Genomic DNA, 21108 nt, shown 5'->3' on the forward strand with positions numbered 1-21108 from the left:
CCATCATTTGTTTAGGATTTGGTCTATCAGCGTACTCAGTCTTAATAATCTTCACAGGCTGATAAAGCTACACAACACAGAGAAGCACTAATGACTACACTGAAATAATTAACCTTTTGCCATGAGGATCATCAAGGCACATGTTTTAAAAGCTCTCACAGCCATAATGCCCTGTCCCAGCCCTAGCAGAACTATGGGGTACAATGGCACAATTTTTATTATCTCACTGATAAGTCAGTGCGGAACAGATTTTAGGAGGGCCCCTGGGCTGCCACTGCAAGCAAAAAGCATCCATCACCCCTCTCAAGGTCCAAAGTATCTGACATAAGGAAGAAACTCAGCCTTGACACATACATTACATCTGAATATGCATTTCTGTTAATTCAAAAAGTGACTTGAGAAGCAAATTTGTTCAGAGCTCAACTTATGTTCTGGCTGCTCACTGCAAAACTGGTACGTGAATTTAAAGTTGGATCATGGCTATGAGAAGAATAAGGCTCTTGTGCCCCCAGTAAACACATCCTTAAATGCAAGAAAGCCAGTAAGTAGACCCTGAAGTTATGGTGACATAAATGGATTTTGTTGCAAGAAGACATTTCCTACAAACCAATCCAAATAAATGTAGAGACACAATGAAGCCTTATTAAGTGACTACTGTCACAGCATGCTAGAAGGCAAAATAAAAGGTAGAGGAAGGGACATAGAAAAGACTAATTAAACAAACTCCCTGCTTAATCAGCAAAGCATTGCACTACAGTAGAGCTCCCTCATACCAGTGCTTGATAAAGGAATACCAGGCCTTTTAAAAAGCTGTTGCCCCATAGCCGGATTACACATTGAGAATCCATCTCTTGGCTCTTCACTGGGAAGCATGACCAGTTAATTACTGTTTAGAACTGCTATTTTTTTCCAAGCCAATTTGCTGCTCACGAACAACAGAGCAGTAGTCAGGAAAACAAACTGTTCCTGGATGTTATAGTAGTATGGGCAGAGGAACACAATCTTCCTCTAAGGCTTCCTTGTGCTTCTGGAAGGAATCGTGCCATCTCTGAGCAGAGTTTTCAGTGTCTGCATCCAATTCAGCCATTATCTCTTAATTGTCACTGCCAACAAGTGAGCAAGCATTCATTGTGAGAGGCTTTGTGTTCCCTTATCAACTGAGACAGAAGGCTTAAATACTAGGACAGCTAACAAATTAACACCCACACTTCATATGATCTTGCAATTTCAAATGGCTCTCCTCACTCCTGGCAGATTCTCTGCAGAACTCTAGAATGCTTCTAAAGCCCAATTCCATCAACTGTTCAGAGGTATGATCAGCGCCACTTCATGTAGCACAAGAGGTCCCGGGGTAAAGAGAAGGGGATTAGCAGGCAGTTTGATGGTATTTGCCATGTTTTCTATAGCAAGGGAGGAAGCCATGTTCATTATGTAAAAACCAGAGATAAAAGGTGTTTCTAACTGACTTAAAGCCAGGTTTTCTGCTGGAAATCAATATGACTGCTGTCTTCAATAACACTTTGACTGCCCACTATGACAATGACCCACAGAGAAATACCTCTTATGAAACAGGTGTGCCATGGAAATCTTTAGAAACCCAAGAAAAATCATGTCAGAGAAGACCATCTATCTACTCTGGGATACTCTTTTCCAAGATAAACCATAGCAGTACAAAAAATATGGTAGAAAACACCACTCCTGAAAAATTATGGAATATTTCTTAACTGAAAACTTGTCATTTCAATTTCAATTTTTTTTTATTTATTGTGATGTTCTTAGGCAAATACAGGGAATTGCACAGATGGAGGAGAAGAGGCACGTAACACAAGTAAACCAAAACCTTTCCTCATACCTCAAGGTCAAAACAGTTACCCATTTCTGCTGTCAAGGAAGTCAGCTTTAACCTACCCTGGATATGATCTGTTTGCTCCTGCTTCTTCTTTTGAGAGTAAAGTGCCTACTTACCATGTTCATAACTGTGAGGATGAACCTTTGGGCAGCCTCTGCACCGTGGTATTGGACCATATCAGCATCTGCCACCACCAGGGTTTCTACTGTGTACTCGTTGGTAAGCCGAATGGCATTTCTTCTCTCCCTCCAGTCACTGGTTGATTTCATTTTCTTTTGTCTCTTCTTTTCTAAAAATCAAAATGCTTATTAAGGCTGATAGATCATAATAAAGCATTCATACTCTTTTCAACACACTCTTGTGCACTTTCAAATTGCAATGACCTTTAATTAAAGTGTTCTTTGCTGATAAAAAGCAGCAACCAAGAGGGGTTCCTTCACAAGTATATCTGTACCTCAGTGTGCAGATCTGTATGAGACCACCAGATTACATGCAAATAAGAAAGAGGATGGGAAAAGAAAAGTCCAGAAAAGAAAAAGATTAACTGTAATTCAAACCAAGAAGTCACGCTTTTGCAAAAATTTCAGAAACTGGAAATCTTGCTTGTGAAAGGGGTAACATTCCACTATAATGGAACAAGTGCTAATTAAGGAAAAAATCTGTTGAAGAGAACTTTAGCATACAAGATCGTGCATTGGGATGCAGTGTACACTCTAGACTCTCCAAGTGCTCATTAGCCAGGGAAGTTGTAAGATATTCCTGGACTCAATATTTCCGTCAGTTGCATTTTTGCTTGCTACCAGCACTACTAGAGCAATGTAACAGAACACAAGACAGAGTCTCAAAATTTTTAAATTAAGTCAGATTGTTTTGGAACATGCATCATTAGCCAACTGCAGAAGTCTCTGGATGAAACCCAGAAGTGCAGAAGGTCAGGCTAGATAAGACCTTCTCAAGCTTTCTTTGCTCATTTATTGCTATTGGCATGAGCACCAGCACCAGCAGCTGCAGTCACTGACCACCTATGTACAGAGCTCACATGCCTCTTTATTGTGGTACATGTACCAAAAGCAGGGGACTCCTTAGACCAACTGATCACTCATGAAATTAAGTTACAAGAACCCATGAAAATGACCCATTCTAAGCACTAGAAAGTGAAGCGGTGGTCAGCTACCATTAACACAAAAATTAAAACACAGAACATAAAAATTAAAACCTTCTTTCCTCCAAACTAAGGAACTAATGTATTAGGAATTTGTCTTCTTCTGAACTGAAAGGTAAAACGTGTTTCACAGCTCAAAGGCAGATGTGCAAAGCAGCTGAGGCGTGAACAAGAGAGATTAAGTTCAGATCTGAAATTGAATCTACTCACTTCATTGCAGTCACAAAAAATGTATTCATGTTTTCAATTGTAAAATGAAAGAAAAGCAAATGAAGTCATTAAAGTCAAATTTATTTTGCAATAAGAAACAAACTGCCAAGACTCACTGAAATTACATCTGCTTAGTGCTTACCCTGCAATATGCTATGGATATTAACATTGGTATTAATGCTGATTTCTTCCAATGAAAAAGGGAGCAGAACACACAAGTCCTGAAACAGCATAAACGTAACATTCAAAACAAAAGTGACACAGGATAGACCGTAACAGATGATCAGACAAATACCTCGTGTCAAACTACACATTTTCCAGAGCAGAGAATCACTTCTTAATTTTCTGTAGATCTAACTTGAGACCCTCTCTTAGCACAGCACCATTCTGCAGCAGGCAGATCTGAGTCAGTGTTCACCGAGTCTGTTCTTCCACAGCCTGTTTACCAGCTCCCTTACATAATTCAGCTTGAATTTCCCCTCTTTCCCAGCCTGGTAAATGCACTCACACCCAGATCATCAGTTTCCTTTGATTGACCCTCTTGTATTGAGGGTAATAAATTCCATCAGCTGTAAGACCCTCAAAGTCCACCTGAAATGTATTCCCTGCCTTCTGCTCATTCATACATTTTCTGTCTTGTCAATATGCACATTTACACATGTCCATCCCATACCCCTATTCTGAGTGGTCTAGCAGTCATCCAGTAGAGCTCTACACATGCTTTTCTGCCCAAGGCATCAACTGTCAACACTTGGTATGTATTTTAAATTGAGAAAACAACCATGAAACTTGATTTGAATCTTTTTTTAAAAGGGTTTGGAAATACCCCCCTGGGTCTAACAAGATAGACAGGAGCCCATAGACAAGCAAAAAATGAAAACTTGGGGTGCTCATAAATAATGGAAGCTACGTGCCAGTAGCAAAGATGAAAACAGCCAAGTTTCAAGGTTTGTTTTCACATGGACTGCAGGACAGCTACAGAAGAGTATGCAATCATGACAAAGCTGCCACAGAAACACAGAGATCCCCTGCTCTAAGTACTTTAGAAAGGCAATAAAACAAAATGGAGTGGCTATACCACAGAGATGGAAAGATGAATGCACCTTCAATTTGCCAACTATGAAATGAAGATGACTTCACCAAATATCTGTGAAAAAGCTCCCATGTTTGTTTGTTTGTTCATTTCATTCCATTCATCTACCCATCCCTCCTTCTGCATAGCCATGCATCTATAGCTGCAGTACTTACAAGGTTATCATTTAAATACCAGAGATGAAAGCAGAGAAAAAGGAAAAGGCGGCAAATTATTCCAGCAAGAGCATTGACCTTTTGGGTCTTGCTGCTTGCAGTCAGAACCTTCCCGGAAATAACAGCACTTCCCCATCAAATTCTTATTTTGATAATTCCCTAATACATAGGAAGTTTTCAGCTGGGGTAAATCTACCTCTAAAGAAGTTGCTCTTTAGGGGGGACTAAGCCTAGACTCAAATAAGCCCAGGCCTGGCATTGAATGAGCTGTCTAAAAAGGCTTAAGTGGAAGAAAATAAATTCAGAGTACTCGGTTTTCACTTCAAAAATCTCCTTTTTGGTGGAAAAGCCGCCACTTGTGTCAGAGGAGGAACCCACTAAGCTACACTGTAGCTTGCACTCCAGGGAGAAGAGGTCATGCCATGGTCATTTGCCATGGGATTGCCTGGCGTGCTCCCTCCTCCAGAGGCAGATGAAGGAATTGGCGGGGCTTCGCCAATTCCATTCAGCACCTCTTTGCAGAAAGCAGCTGTACAGAACTCTGAAAGGTGTGATTTCTGGAGAGCAGCAGTGTAAAGGGACTCCTGGCAAATTGCTGGGTAGTCTTTGGTTCACAAAAAGCCTCTGGCCTCTGTTCCTCCATGAGTTCTACTTGAAACTGTGGATTGGCTGCTTTCCACTGGGTGGTAGGGATTAGAGGTTGTGTGTGGAAAACTACCACCCCACAGGCTTGCCTAGAAACACAGCCAAAATGACCTGACGTAGAGAATCTGGGCTCTTACTCTTATCCTCTCCCTCACATTGTCCAAGCACTTAAAACAGGTAACACGTAATGGACTCAAGGGATCCTACAAAGAGCTCAGGTGGTCACCGATGATACACTACAGAAGGCGTAAGGCAAAGCAGCACAAGCTACTTGAACAGAAGAACGAGTGTGTGTGCCCCCTTTTTTTACTCCTTTTCTTCCCCTTTTTAAGTTTGTAGCTCCTTTACAGGATAACTTTTCTTTATCCTTTCTGTCCTTTTTGTCCTTGCAAAGGACTAAGTTCATTGGTCTCTATTTGCATCTTTCTGCCTACCAGACATGCAAGCAATTTTCCAGCATGATCAAGCACATGGAGAAAACAACTATCATTTGCACGGATGAACCATCACAAACAGAACAAAGAAATACACACATCCCATATCACAGACACTTGATGAAAAGGAGGAGGAAAAGATCCAAAGCCAATAGTAAAAATCCTCACTAAATGCATCTGCAACTCATACCTGAGGTGAGTCAACTTTATGGAGGTACCAAAAAGCCCGATGTCTAGAGCCTCACTTTCAGAAACAAGCCAGCATGGAGAAGTCTCACTCCTGCCCCGCATGATTTATGGACTACGGGCAGAGAATCCCTCCACAAGTACACGAAACCCCAAACTAAAATAAACATCAGCCATTAAAACAATGCTTGGAGGATTCTTTATTTGAACAAACTGATGTTACAAATTTTGTGGTGCAGATGTTAAGTGTTAGCGTGAAAGCATAAGAGGCCATAAAACACGGGCAGGAGCCTGCCAGAGGAGTTTACATTGTGGGGAGCACACATAACCAAGCTGCACACTATTTTAGGAGTCAGGTGTTCCCCGCTTAAGAGGTCAGAGAATTTCATGTGAAATATGAGCTGAAACAGTCAATCTACAACACAGCACATATATGCTATGGGTGACTAGGCACAAGGGACATTATTCTTTTGCCAGTCACTTTGACAGTGTGTTACATAGTCTATCTGGGCAAAAGTACCACAAAATTCAGGACTGTTAGGTAATAGGAGAAGAGCGATACACTCCCAGATCCTCAGTGTAAAACGGATGTAACATTTCACAAGCTCATTAGCTGTTTTTTATCTACAGGGTCTTACCTTTCCTTGGCTGCAAAACAACATGATCATATCACATTCTGCAGTCCAGTAGTCTTTGAAATCTTCCTCAGAATGGCAAAAACCCATAGTCCCTACTGTGATCAGAAGCATAACAGAGCTCTTCTGAAGCCTCAGTAGAAAACTCCTTATGTTCAGTGCTTTTTATGGCAACCCAGCAGATGTACAATTCCAAAGCAACCGCCCCAAATGACCTTTTCCTATTACACACCAAAAGCCCTGTCTAGCACTGTCTGGGTTTTGGCACATTCTTGCTGTAACTGCAGAGTCCTTTCCTGCTCCTCCTACCTCTCTTCCAACACTATTTCCCAGACTCATCTGAAAAGCAACTTCTCCTATAGCCTTCAACCTTTTTTTTCTCCCTAATCTTTCCCTTTGTAATTTTAGCTACCTCATTCTAGTTAAATCTACTGAAAGTTTCTGGATGCAGTTCAACAAAAGCCACAAATGAAAGTAAAATAGCAGAGTCCTTTCTGCAAGGCCAGATTTCTCCCTAGTTTTTTTCCTATTGTTGCCTTAAAAATCCTCTCCAGTTCTTCCCTAGGAAGCCTGCTGCTAACTCCCCTCCACCCACGACCCCTTTAACATCCCTATATACCCTCACATGGAGACGTGGAGAGCTAGCTCTGTTTTCCTTTATGCTGTTACTTCAGCAGCACAAAAAGGAGGAGAGAGTATGCAAGTGGAGCAAACAACTAACATTAGTTCTCCCTATGGCCCAGGAGCTTCTAGAGAATCTTTCACTGATACTCACATTAGGCAGGTTTTATTAGTTTCACTTAGAAGTAAAAATCATCACTTTCACAAATCAAAATAGAGAGAAAGCAAAAGGAGATCCTGCACACAAACCAAGCCTAGAAATTAAAGAAAGGAAGTACTTGGGGTATATGCTTGCTAGTTAACCTAAAACCACGTCAGTCCAAGGAAGGGCAAGTTTGCTGAATTATCAGAGGGACAGGATGCCACAAAGTTTCTCTGGTACTGGTAGCAGGATACAAACACCTCTCAAAAGTCTATCAATCCCATGTTTAAAAGATCATGACACTGCATCTATGTCTCTTGAGCATCACTATTTAATCTAGACACTGCACTAATTTCAAATAAATTTTTAAATCTAGCATAATGACTTGATTTCATTTTGAATCAAGAAGGCAAGGTGTATGGTGGAGCCAGGAAGGAAGGGAAACAGAAAGTGGAAGTCAGCAGCAGCATTTACATCCCAGAACCAGAGCAAAAGCAAAACCTAAACAGAGTACAGGCAGACTTCCTTTTAAGATCAAGGGGTGGTAGGCTGAAACACAGGGAAGTTTATCATTTAAAAACACACCTAGAAAAATACTCTACAGTTAAATCAATCTACTCCTCATGTTTAGATCTGACAGCAGGGCTGCTTCCAAACCATTCATTGAACAGTTTGTTCAAAAGACTGACTGCACAGCATCAGCACAGTGGATGCCCTTGTACAAGTCAGCAACCTTGTCTGCTTGGCCTCGGGATCAAGTTGCTCCTGTTTAGAAGCAAGACAAACTTGAACAGGCTTAGAGATCTGAGACTTCCAGGATGACAACACGTTTGCTGCAGAAGTCATCCCACTGAAGAATATGTGCTAACATGCCTGAGCTAAAAGAGCAACCATAGATCTTGGGACAGCTCAGAGCTGTGAGATCACCACAGGCACATAAAGGGGGCCAGTTCAAAATTCATGGACACCACCAGAAACATCCCTTCACTGCCTCCTTTGGGCTTTACACCCAAAGTTCTGTGTATTGGTTACCTTGCAGCTGCAGTTTCCATCCATACAACAACAGAGGTTCTTTTCAAAACACTGATCTCCTAAAGGAGGAAAAAAAAAAATACAACAACAAAAAAAACACACAACCCCACACTTCACCTCCAGGGCCCTTGCTCCACACAGTTGCTTCCTTGACACCTTTCCTATGGCATCTCAGAATAGACACAAGCAAGGATTGAAGAAGGAAACAAAGAAAAGCAGACACTATTGGAGTTGCTGCCACAGCCAGCACCCCCCAATCTATTTCCAGCCATGAGAACATGGAGCCCCCCTTCACCTCTGTCAGGACACAGCATAAAATTGTCCCTGTTCACTGGTCTTTTATACCTCCATTAAAAGCTTGGAATTTCAGATTTACCACAGCTAGCTGATGCCAGTGGGTAGTCTGAAGTTCAGGAATTAAAATGCTTGCTCATTCAAATCCCAGCTGATTACAGACCTAAAGCTGTCCTCTCATTCTTAATGCCTTGTTCTACAAAAGGGTTATGAGCCTCCTCTTTCTGACTAGCATGGCAGACTAGTTTTTTCAACTGGTAGGAAAAAAATCATTTCATAGCAGAATGGTCCAAAGTTCCCTAATCCATCTCCCAAAGGTGTTGGGGGTTTTTGTTTTGGTTTGGTTTTGTGTTTGTTTTTTTGTTGTTTGTTTTTTTTTTTAACATGGTCACTTTCATAACAAATCACAAGTTCATGACTATTTGTCTGGCACAGCAGCAAACAAGAATTTGAGACAGAAGTCATGAACTCTGGGCTGGATCTTAAAACACCACAGAAATTTTATTGCAAGGATTTTTATCCAAGTTAGTCTGTAGCTTGGACACATCAGTTAAAACCTTATTCTGCAAAACATACTCAGTCATCAACATAACACATCAAGACTTTGTCTTTAATGGCAGGCTTGTAAGACAGCACAAGATAAGCATTATGATCTCTGTCCACTCACTGGTTCAATTTGTCAGCAGGATTTCAAAGATTGCCACCTCCTGAACTATGTGTGCTCATCTCCTTTTAAAAGGACACCTTTACTGTAGGCTTTCCATCCAGCTAGAAACAAGGACCCACTCATGCAAGACAGTCAGGTAAGACAATTTAATGGTACAGAAAGCAGGCACAGTAAACATGACTTAATGGTAAGACTATTAAAGTGGGAATGGCAATACCTGCTCTGTCACTCCCTCTTAGCTTCTGTACCTCGGTTTCTCATCCTGTATTTGATTTTCCCTGTTACTAGCTGTAAATTCTCTGAAGCTGAATTGATTTCCTTTGTTTGTGACAGATGCACAAAGGTCCCAACTTGCTTGGGGCCATGGGGGAAGATCCTGTAACACAAATATAATTAGGTCCTAGTGATAAGGCATCATGTACGTAAGACTTTGAACTCTGGCTCCTCAGTTTTGATCACAAACTCAGCAGATCTAAGATCAATCACAAATCAGGGCTTTGGAGAGTACAAAATGCCTGGCTGAAGTTATACTGTGAAAAATGGCATCACTGGCCTCCAGGTTTATTTTATTTTAATAAGTCTGCAGTGAACGTGCTTACTTTCCAAAGAATGTTTTTACAACTGCCAGCCTTACCAACCTGTCCTGAGCTTTGGCACCTCAACTCCAGTCACTTCTGAGGTTGGAAGAGCTCAGGGACTCTCCAAACCAGGGGCTCCCCACCTATGGTCTGGCCTCATCATTACACCTATACCTTGAGAGAGGTGGCACAGACCTCCTCGAAAGCTGAGCAATTTACTTCTGGCGATTTGCAAAAACCAGTAAAGAATACAGGTTCATCTTCCTTAACAGTGTTGGCTCAGCAAGTCAAAGTGAAGTAAAAAGTAGTGTAACAGTTACTTTCAATGCCTAATGTATACAAATATGTCAAACTACTCAGGGAACAGATGAGCTGAGAAAGAAACCGTCAGTTTATACAACTTTCAGATCTATACAACTTTCAGATCTAAAGGCTCTCGATACCATCCCCAGCTCAGAGTTAGTAGCCCTAATCTGTAAATAAAGAAACTGCTTGAGAGTTAGAGGTTATAGTCTAAATGACCTCTAATTTTCTGTGCCCTCAGTCTTGGGTTCACAGTTTGGGACATCTATCACTTAGGAAACTTAGAGCTTTTGAACAGAGGCAAAACCTGCCCCAAAATTTTCCCATCTTGGCCACACAAACATGTAGGTGGCCCAACACTTGGTAACTTCTACAGGTAAGATCCCAAGGGATCTACATTAGGAACTGAGACCAGAGTCCCAATTCCCAACTCTTGGCTCCAACCCTCATCTATGATTTATGATAATACAGAGAACACAAAGACAGTTACAAGGTAAGCAATGTACCTTAGTTTCCTTGGAGCCACCTGTCTGCCTTTCTAGTCAGAACAACCACCAGAATTCCTGTGAACATCCTGAGACAAGGACAGTGTACACTAGGCAGCCTAGCTCATTACCACCTGCCAGTTTAGACTTCAATATGTTCCAGTGGAAACTAGCATTAAGTTTTACAAGGAACCAAGTGAAGAAGCAGTACAGCTCTACTGCGTGCAGCTGCTCTGAAAGGGGAAGAAATCTATACACTATGCGTATCTGCCATGTCCTCTTCATGTCTCTTTTGCACCTTGACAGTAGAGGAAGAAGAAACTGGAGTCCTTCCTGCTCCACATTATCCATGCTGACCTCATGCTGATGGCTCCATCCAGAACAGACTGGCAATAAAACTCCACTTGCCACATGTGATGGAAAAGGACACTTCTGAATGGTAGACTGCTCCAATAGGCTGCTGTTTATCAGACATAAGGAAACAATCACACACTTACAGGGGAAATCCAGACTCCCCGTTTGGAAGACCAGGGACCTGGAAAAACCAAGGGATTTATCCACACAAGTGAGACACACTCCCATGGGTGAAGTGCTGAATTTCTGATACGGGGAATACTTCAATGCTTGCAAACACTTAATCACATTACATCTTCTGCATAGCCCATTGCTGAAATCCTTGCTTTAATTCTTCAACAGATGCTTCCTAATATGGACTAATACAGGTTGCAGTACATCTCTCTATTTTTAGTGCACATTTTTTGGCCTTAACAACTGCTATTTCAGGCCAAGTCAAACCTGCAGAGAAAACACAGCTAAGAGACAATGATTAAAGATGGGGAAATGCAACATAGCAGTAACATGTGTTTAGGATTTATACCTGTTAAGGGAAGTGTTCCCTACATTTGATACCTGCATACTAGCACTTGTTTAAATTATTACCAGCTTAGATCAATTGTTAAAACAGAGAAGCAATGCATTTTTTGTGGATTAAAATGTTGATCTTCCTGTTTTTTCACCATATGCTTCACTCCATGCAGCACATTAGCATTAAACGAAAACTGGTTCATTTAAACTGACAAAAGGGTTTAGAGCAAACCCACATTTAAGAGTAATTTATGAGGTCTATATCATAAACATGAAATAACAACCTTCCCTCCAAAGACAAGCTGCTCTCTCTCATGCTCCTGGACTGTATTTTATATCAAATCCCTTCTATGTAAGGGGACTTTAATACATCACTGGAGACCTTTGGAAAAGTTATAACAGAACTTACTTTTCCCAAAGAAATAGAAAGTTTTATGACATGGTTAGAGGAGATTCCTATGCTTTCGTATCATTGTTTGATTCTGGTTTTAACACTGATAGTTTCATCAAGAAAACCTGATTTTTTTTTCCCATCTATAGACTTTGATGGCATAGGAAACATACAAAATATGTGACCAGATCTCAGCAAATTATGTTCCATGATAGTTAACATAACTATATCCATTTACTGCAGCTGAGTGTGTGGATATTGTCAGGTGGAAACAGCTTTGTTGTATATATTACAAGGTCACAGAGAGACAGGGAAATGAAAGAAGCCCCATCTCAGGTATTTTTTTACTCCCATTCTTAGCTACAGGGAGTTATAAAGGAGAAGGTAGAGTTCCCCCATAGTCCCCTCTGGTCTGCCTATTTCGTCTCTGCCATAAGCTCTTCCTCTGCAGTCAGAGATTGGTGGGAACCACAGATAACTGCCGAAACACAGATTAGCCCTGTAGCTACCTCCTGTCCCCACAAACAAATTAGAGAGTCTATTCATGGAGGTCTAGGCCAAATCTGAGAGCACTGCAAAAATTATGTATGATACATTAAAAGAGATCTCTCTCTCACCCCATCTGGCTTATCTGTACAGAAATTCTGACTGATATATATTAAAACCTACAAACAAAACTCCCTATGACTCCATTCTCTCTCCAGAAAGTCCAGAAAGAAAGTCTAGGACCTTTGACAACAAAGTCAAACTTGTTTTTTAAAATCAGAACAGTGTATATGATAGCAGGTTTGTACCCCAGATGTAGCCCAGTGTCTAGAGATGAAAACCAAAGAAGTGTTTCACATCACTGGTGTGAAGCTATTTCCCGTGTTCCTAATGACGGCATGCTTCAGAGAAAATGAAACCCAACCTTTCCTCCCTTCACCCTCACAGCATATGCACCTGGAAACCTTTTAATAGGTTTTCTGTTTGCCTCACAGGGGCTCATGTTCATGCCTGAGCAGAAACGTGCATTGTGACTTGAACTCTTTCTCCTGCTGGATGACAGGTGATAAAAATAATACGTATACACATATCATATGACTAACAATAGCACCTGGCCTAAGGTGATGGGATCCATCCTTTGCTGCTGGAGCACTTCAGAATTTAAACAAAGGAATTAAAACATCAGCCTTGAATCCACAGATCCGGGATTTTTTTTTAACCCATTAGTAGGCACTTTCAAATTCAAATCTCAAAGATCCAGTCATGCAAGACCCTAAGTAATTTCCCATTCCTGACTACGGCCAGATTAATCCTCTTATACAGATTATTCCAGGAGAAATTTGGCTCCCACAAAGTTCTCCTGCAGCTCTAAAAATAATTTTGCATGCTGTAGGACAAATTATACCACTTAAAGGAGTTGTTTTAGAGGTTTTAACAACTTCTTATCAAACCAGACTGCTAGCATTACCTAGCTTCAAGGAACCATTCAGCTCAGTTGCCCTCTCCCATGGCTGGGGTTTGCGAGTAAAATACCACACTTCTGGGTGGAACACAAGAGGAATGCCCTTGGAAAGCTATGCTCTCTGTCCCCTTGGTAGCACTGACACATGCCACTTTCTGATTAAGTTCATTTTGCTTTCCTAAAATGCTTTCCTCCTCCCCCTACAAATACACACACAAGTCATTACATCACTGTGTATCTTTTTTTACAATCAATTAAGTTCATATGTCACAGGTCCATTGATGCCTGTATAAATTTACCATTGAACAATTTAGCCCCGTTTAAATTCTTATGACATGATCATTAACTAACATTAAAAATTCAGCATCTGATGCTTCGTGCTTTATTTGAATCCCAAGTAAACCCAGATCATGCCAGGTACCACTAAATTATGAAATTTTAAGGAGAAGGCATCTTTAGAGGTGATTCTTGTCAGTTCAGAACATACAAGAACAGCAAAGGACTGGAAAATGCTCAAGCATGGCAATGCTGTGGCTTTGAAAAATACTCTTTTTATATTGTATTTACACAGACATGTATTTCTCTGTCTATGTTGTTCCACAATACAGGATGTGTATCTAAAATGTCTAGCATGTGAATATTTACCCCGTATTTACAACCTCCATTCTTTCCTGCCAAGTTTTAGCCGGGGTGAGCCAAATTACAAGCAAGTGAAAAACAGCCTCTAGTACAAATCTGATCAGTCCCTCAGTCCGCTGACACTGGTGAGTACCATAGTAAAGAGACCTTTTCCCAGGAGAAACTCTGGAAGCGTGCCCCTAGATCATCATTTCCACACAATTTCATTAGGAATGGACCTTTTGTGTGTCAGAGAGGATTAATTATTTTGTTTCTAAACTCTTTGTGCACAAAAGTTAATCCAAACCAGACAGGAGTCAATTAGGTCGTTAACGTGCTAAGCCTATTAACAGCCATGACTTACATTTCTTTCCCGCAACAATGAAAAACATTCAGGAGTCTGCCTTTAAGTGGCAAAACCCATGAGCCATTTCATTATTTTACGACACGGCTACTTGAAGCAGTGACTGTTTGCACGAGCAAGTAGCACTCTCCGCTGTTCAGCAGTCCGGTGCTTTGCTCCCTTTTCAGCATAGCCAGCCTGCGGTCAACACAAAAAATCAGCACCCGAGGGATACAAAAATCTGTTCCCCGCTGTTTCACAAACTCCTGTGTGATCCCAGGGCAGGGCAGGGAATCACAGAGTCCCCGAATTTCCTCATCTACGTGCTGGGGGTATCCTGGTCACATGCAACAGCCCATGCTCTCCCCACATCCAGCCCATGCTTAGCCCCTCAATTAGCATCAGGCAGGCAAAAAAACCCCAGTCACAGAACAAGATCCATAGCCTTAAATAAATTTTTTATCAGACTGTCAATCCCCTCTGCCTCAGAACTCAGACACACGCTCAGCCCATGTGGCCTGGCCACCACCTTTGCACAAGCTGAGCTATGGTAGTAGTGTGTGCATATATGTGTATGTGTGAACATGTGTGCTCTTAGCTCAACAAATACAAAGAACTTCAATGACTTTGCTTGCAGTAGGAAACTCTAGCTCCTCAGACTGTCTGTGGATCAGAAATCTAACAGATACGTAATTAATCTTGCTGACACATAGAGTTAAGTTCAATCACATCACATCAGACCAAGGGTCCACCTAGCCCATGCCATGAGGTCCCCCAAGCTCAGGACCTGCCTGTCAGTCACCTCTGGGGCAACCTGAGGAAGACAGAGCTTGCAGGGAGGATCCCAGCAACCATGGGGACTATCCATATTCCCTTTTGGACAAAGAGAGGAGCAGCATATAGTGGGACCCCAGAAAACTGCAAGAAGTCGTAGCTGCTACTAGAAACTTTTTTTCAGTATTGCCTTCTACTGTCATATTTTTACAGTTCTGATGCCATGGTACTCACCCATCTCCTCTTCCCGTTTGTGATCCCATATAATTACTCAGTATCTCCCCAATTTCATTTCCCTTAGCCCTTCCTCTCAGGGAGGGAATTTCAGTTCTGCCAAGGACAGGCAGCACCCTGCCCCTAGACAGAAGGTCAAAAGGTTCAGTGGCAAAAGGATGAGGCAGATTTCCTGGACTGATTTGGGTTCAATCCAGCTTGTAACTAATGGCTGTCTTACTTTACAGCGTAAGAATTTTGTAATGCATTTTCTATGAACCCAGTGCTGCAGCACCTACAGTACTTGGCTAGGAAATCAGAGCGGTGCTGAATTCTGATGTTTCCTCTAAAAGGAGATGTAGGGGATCTGTAACGCTAACCAGAACCAAGATTCCATACTCAGAGAATCAAAAGAAGATTGGCTTACACTGAACCCATGAGAATGATAAACCTGCTGAACTACTAAGAGCTCAACTCACACAAGAGAAAATAAAGGTCTGGCTACAAGATTTACCAACGAGCAGTGCCAGCTAGGAGGCAACCTTATGAACAAGCACACGTCATCTCTGCTGGTACACAGGCTTGGTTAAATAAAAAAAAAAAAAAAAAGAGAGAGAAACAAAACCTGAGAGATGCAGGCAAACTTTAAGTTCATGGCTGCCTATTCCAGTCAGTCCATTCAGACATCTGCTCCCAGTGCTGTTCCCAACAAGGAAGCCTTTTGTGCCTCCTGCTGCAGCCCTGTCCCTTTATATCCAACAACAGCACTTGCTCCTGACCACTCAACTGTTCCCATACCAAAGAGGCTTACTCATGTACCCATTAAACCTGCCAGTCCTGCTTGCCATTTTGTCCCTTTGGCACCCCAGAAGAAGACAGCACAGATGCCTTGACCCACTGCCTCCGCTTGGTATGCAGTCCATCTAGTAGAAGGCAGAAGCTCCTGGAATATTGGTGGGGTAATGGGGCAGAAGAGGAATAAAAGGAACAGAATATACAGGCACACTGAAACCTAAAGAAGAGGTTTTGCAGAGTTCATAAAAAATACCCTCCATGCAACCCGCCCAGAGAGACTTCCAGAAAGGATAAAATTCAATTGCTCCAAAGAAGCCAAAAACTAGACCAGTTTATACTAGCTGACAATCTGTGTGTTTGGCTTTAAAAATCAGAGAAGACAGGATATGTTCAGTGAATAGTTAGCCATTTTCCCTTGAAAAATAGTAGGAAATAATATCAGCAGCTGTTTTTTTATTCACACCAAACAACAAAAAAATCCACCCAAATGAAAAGGGTGTGAGACAGCTGCATCTTTTCAGGGTTTCAGCTGCTAAGCATTAGAACACCAGCAAGGTTTGCAACAGCTCACAGGCACACACACTTAAGTGCAAAAATGTAGTAAAGCTACTGACCTTCTGTGATGCCTTGACTGGAGAAAGGTGAAAGACAAGAGAAAAATATTGGCAGGAGGACCATCACCGAAGAACTGGATCTCCTTACTATTAGTCTCCCATTCCAATGGAAACTCTTGGGCTTAAATCAGATCCACAACCATCACTTTTTTTTTTTAATTTAAAAAACAACTTTAATATTGTCACACTGAGTCGCAACTGAAGACTGGTAGTTTGGAACATGCCACCAGCACCTCATACCACCTGTGGAGACCCATAGGATTTAAGCCCAGGATCCCAACACTGGCAAGGTGTGTCAGCATGACACTGGAAACTGAATCCAGAGCATTAGAGAATGTCTACTATTAACTGCCAGACACACAATTAAAAACTAAATCACTGCCATTTCACGGGAAGCTGGTTCACCTCCCAACTCTTGTTATACTACAGAAACCCCACTGAAACAATATACTACATATTGCTGAACTATTTAAGCAGAAAAGTGCTAGGAATTGCTAGTGAGGTTGTTGTTTGGTCTAGAATAGCTTCACACACACAGGCACGTCTGCATTTCAGCTGCTACTGTACCCACAGCCAGCGTAACAGGATGGCAGACAAAAACTGCTCAAGCACTCCACCACCTAACTCACACAAGATCCCTTCTGTCACAGTCGTAGCTCCTTCAGTATCCAGTCTAGCCTAGATGTCTGTATGAGCTGCTATCACATTTTGGACTCCCAGACCTTAAGTCTGGGTTCACAGATCTCCAAGGAAAGCCAAAGACCCTAAAAGTTTCTTTGCAATCTTTATGAGCTCATTCCCTCTAACACAAGGCAAGAGGAAATAAAAGTTTAATTAATCTCACAAAGCCTTAAGCAAACAACTTAAAAGTTGCAACTCAAAGAAACAAAAAGCCCTATAGCATGATAGCTAGAGCTTAAGCCTGACAAGTCAAATAGCAGAAAGAAAAAGCAAAATCCAGTTCCTAGTTAAAAAAATTACCTTGCTGAGCTACGTCTGGCAGTTTCAAATGCACATAATCCCATACAAAAGCAATAAAAAAAAATAATACAAAGTCTGCCCATTTGACCACGTACCCTGATATACTCTTATTATGGATTGTGTGCTCTGCTAGACAGAAGTAAAAATGATGACATGTGAGAAGATGAAAAACAAAATAAGTTGTTTTACAAGAGAAACTGTGCATTTCTTCCCCACTCCAGGTACCTTTTCATCCTGTTATGAGCTGGGTCCTTGGAGCTGGACTCCACAGATGACACTTCTGATTAAATTATACAAAAGTATCTGAAGGGACACTTTCAGTGTTCTAAAATGCAAGGATCACCATTCTATCCATGCCTACTTGGCACAACTCTAGCTGAAAAGTGAGGTGAAAGAGCACCAGTCACCACTGACTTCAGTTTCAAAATCTGGGCCTTGGCTAAAAACATTGTGAATACCTTCCTGACCAGTGGCCATATCACATGGTTAAGGCAGAAGTTTACTCTGACCCATTTAAAAGTTTATCCTCTCACAAATTGAATGTTACAGCACATGTCTTAACAATTTTTACATTTGTGATGTGGACTCCTGCTTCAGGTAGCAAAAGGATTGATTAAAGTAAGCCATTTTTCACTATCTCCAGCTGCCGAATATTTGCATTACAAAATACAGACATATCTGGCAGAACAACGGTTAAAAATATAATTGCATACTCATGGCTGTTCTCTTGAGCCACTTCAAGCTCACCTGCTACAACCTTGCAGTGCTCATCAGGAATGTGCGACTTCATGGGGTAGCTTGATTTTGTGGATCGTCTACGCCTGATGAAGTGTTCTTTTCCACTAAATGAGGTCTCTGATGTATTCACTGGTTGTATTAGCATGTGCTCTGATCCAATTTGGATATAGCCAGCCTGTTCACAAAAGAGAAGAAAATAACCCCATCAGTTTGGTATCCTAACCTTGTCTATCAACCCAGTCTGAACCTAGATCATTTCACTGCAATCATTATTTACAGGGTGAGGAAATGAAAAGTGATCATGATAGCGTTCAGCCCGCATAATACTGACTAAAGAACTTCAGCTGCTTCTCATACTTATCACTGAGCACTATTAAGAAACATTGTGCGCTGTACATGTACAAAGAAAAGGTAGGGGTTCTTGTCAACACCTTTCCTTTCCTTTCTTTCTCTCCCTCCAGCTAGAGCACCACTCTAGCTGGAAGCATAGATACATGTGTCTTATGAGACACTCAGCTCACTTGAGGACAAATAAATCCTATTAACAGAAATTCTTTCATAATCACCTTCCTAATTGCCAGCTAGAATTGCATTGTTATTAAAAGGCATTTACTATCTCAGCAGAGCAAAAAGGTGAGATTGCCTGCAAACAGGAGATTGCCTATGTGTATCACCCTTGCAGACAACACTGAGTGAATTGGAGTTGCAGAGCCACCCATGTTTTTTTGTACAGGGACTGAATACCTCTTCTTGACTACAATAGAGGCCACACAGTAAGCACTGTTCTCCCTGAAAGCCATGGGTTGAGTTTCAGAGGTCGAGCTGGGAACGGGCTATTGTACCTTCCCCGTCACGAGCTTTTCCACCATCCCTGGAATAAGTAATATAAGGAAGGCAAAGACCCTGTCTAAATAACAGTAGACTCCATAGGCTGCAGGTCAGAGCACTAAACCCCTGCCTTTCTTGCACCAAGTCCAGACCTTACACCAGGGCTGGCAAGAACATCTTTGGAAGGCAGCTTCTGCCCCGGGAGAGCCCTCCTCTGCTTGCAACCCAGAGTTTTTATTTCCGTTATGCTTTTTCCACTCCGTCTCTGGCATAAGAAGAAGAGAGTGAAAGTAAAGGTATCACCTTAAAACTTAACAAAGCCTCCAGGTTTAATCAACACTGAGATTATAATCATGGGAGAAAGTGAATATGTACCATGAGGGTTTCTTACTTTTCATTATATTAATCCAATGATTATTTCTATTGCAATTAGAAGTCTCGAAATGCAGCTTTTTGCCATATACCCCCCTGTCCCGAGGGAACCCTCTAGGTCTGATCCAACTTCTCCTGCTAGAAACAAAAGGCCTCATCTCATCTGGCCTGCCAGGAGGCATCAGATTGTGCCTATGGTACACTTCATAGGTAAAGTAGCAGACAAAGGGGTCCTCCTGCTAGGTTGCATGTCTGTAACACCCATCCTATATACATATATAAAGGGAGACCAGACATTTTTTTGCTTCCCCCCCTCCTATTCTGTGCCAGCCAGGCAACCATCCAAACAAATGCTCTGCACGTACATGCAAATACTATATATTCAACAGCTGACTGTACTAATATGATTTATAATATACATTACATACATACTGTATATTGTACGTTTCCACACCTCCCTGCCAAACTCAGTCCTCACGTACACCCAGGAAATCCCTCTGGCCTAGTACTTCCAGCAAGAAGAATTTCTGCTAACAGAAATGAGAGCTCTCCTTTTGACAGCCGTACTAACTAAAGAACATTCAGGGGAAACCAGGATCTCTAAGAAAGGGTCACTAATTTCAAAAGTGCACTTGGGGGGGAAAAAAAGAAAAAAAGAAAAAAAATAATCAGTGTTTCTATTTGCCATGGCTGCAAAGCACAGTGGTAACAATTAGTCCCCTGTCTCTAAACAGACAAGAGACGCCTCTTTTGAGGTTTTTCAAAAGAGACCATGCCCTTGGGGCTAGGTCACTGATTAAGTATAAAATGCCTTGACACCTCACAGAAGGGCTCCCATTTATGAAGAAAAATTGACATTATTTCTTGGCCCTACAGAATGCATACCAATTTACAAGACCCACTCTGCCCAGGAGTTTCCAAAAGGGCTGCCTCGTCATTTAAATTACAAGTTGGGCTTTGTCAGAATTGTTTCAGAGACAGCAAAAGCTCTAGTGACTTATTCTTCCAGCCTCCTTTACGATGTTCTCCACTACTTCCCCTCCTTGTTCCAATCTTCCAGCTGGGAGGTAGCCCCAGCCCCCTTTTTTAATATAGGTTTTAATTATTTAGAAGAAGGGTTGTAAATCTGGTGCCATGGTACTAAAAGCCACACCAGAGCTCCTGAAAGACTGCCAACCATTTTTGTTGGTGCCAAAAATATGTAAGAAGAAGTCAGTTTCATCACCACCCGACATTATCCCAACTTTCTGGCATCAAGTGTGAAAATAATTTAAACCATTGGAAAGGACTTATGTTTCACATTTGCTTTGGAATTGTGAAACCTACAGAGGGAAAGAGGCGTGCGTCTTCACCCTGGAATAGGTTAAGACGCCATCTCAAGTTTAATCTGACAAGGCAAGCAGAGTTTCAAGCAGGAAGGATTTGCAGGATTGGGCCTGTAAAGTATTCCTAGGGAGTTAAAATTTTCCCCAAACTTGCCAGTTGGGTTCTAAAGAGTCCTCAAACCTGTGTTCCCGCATGAGATCTTTTGGACCTGGTAACTTGAATACTCTGGTCCTTATTTTGCTTTTTCCACAAGAAATGCATTCCTCATGTTGCCTCCCTCAAATCCTCCAACTACCAGATACTATACTGTTCT

At 41.7% G+C, this 21108-nt stretch overlaps 1 protein-coding gene across 1 annotated transcript in view; it reads right to left on the reverse strand.

Annotated features, from left to right (window-relative positions):
- Positions 1-21108, reverse strand: part of ADAMTS17 (ADAM metallopeptidase with thrombospondin type 1 motif 17) — a 192968-nt gene that overhangs the window by 163224 nt on the left and 8636 nt on the right. Inside the window, exons 3-4 of the mRNA XM_055792598.1 lie at positions 18279-18444; positions 1966-2138 (exon numbers count right to left, since the gene is read on the reverse strand). Of these exons, the coding sequence (XP_055648573.1) occupies positions 1966-2138; positions 18279-18444 (339 nt within the window). The remainder of the gene's footprint in view (positions 1-1965; positions 2139-18278; positions 18445-21108) is intronic.

This window comes from Falco peregrinus, chromosome 1 (genome assembly GCF_023634155.1).
Source record: "Falco peregrinus isolate bFalPer1 chromosome 1, bFalPer1.pri, whole genome shotgun sequence".
NCBI lineage: Eukaryota > Metazoa > Chordata > Aves > Falconiformes > Falconidae > Falco > Falco peregrinus.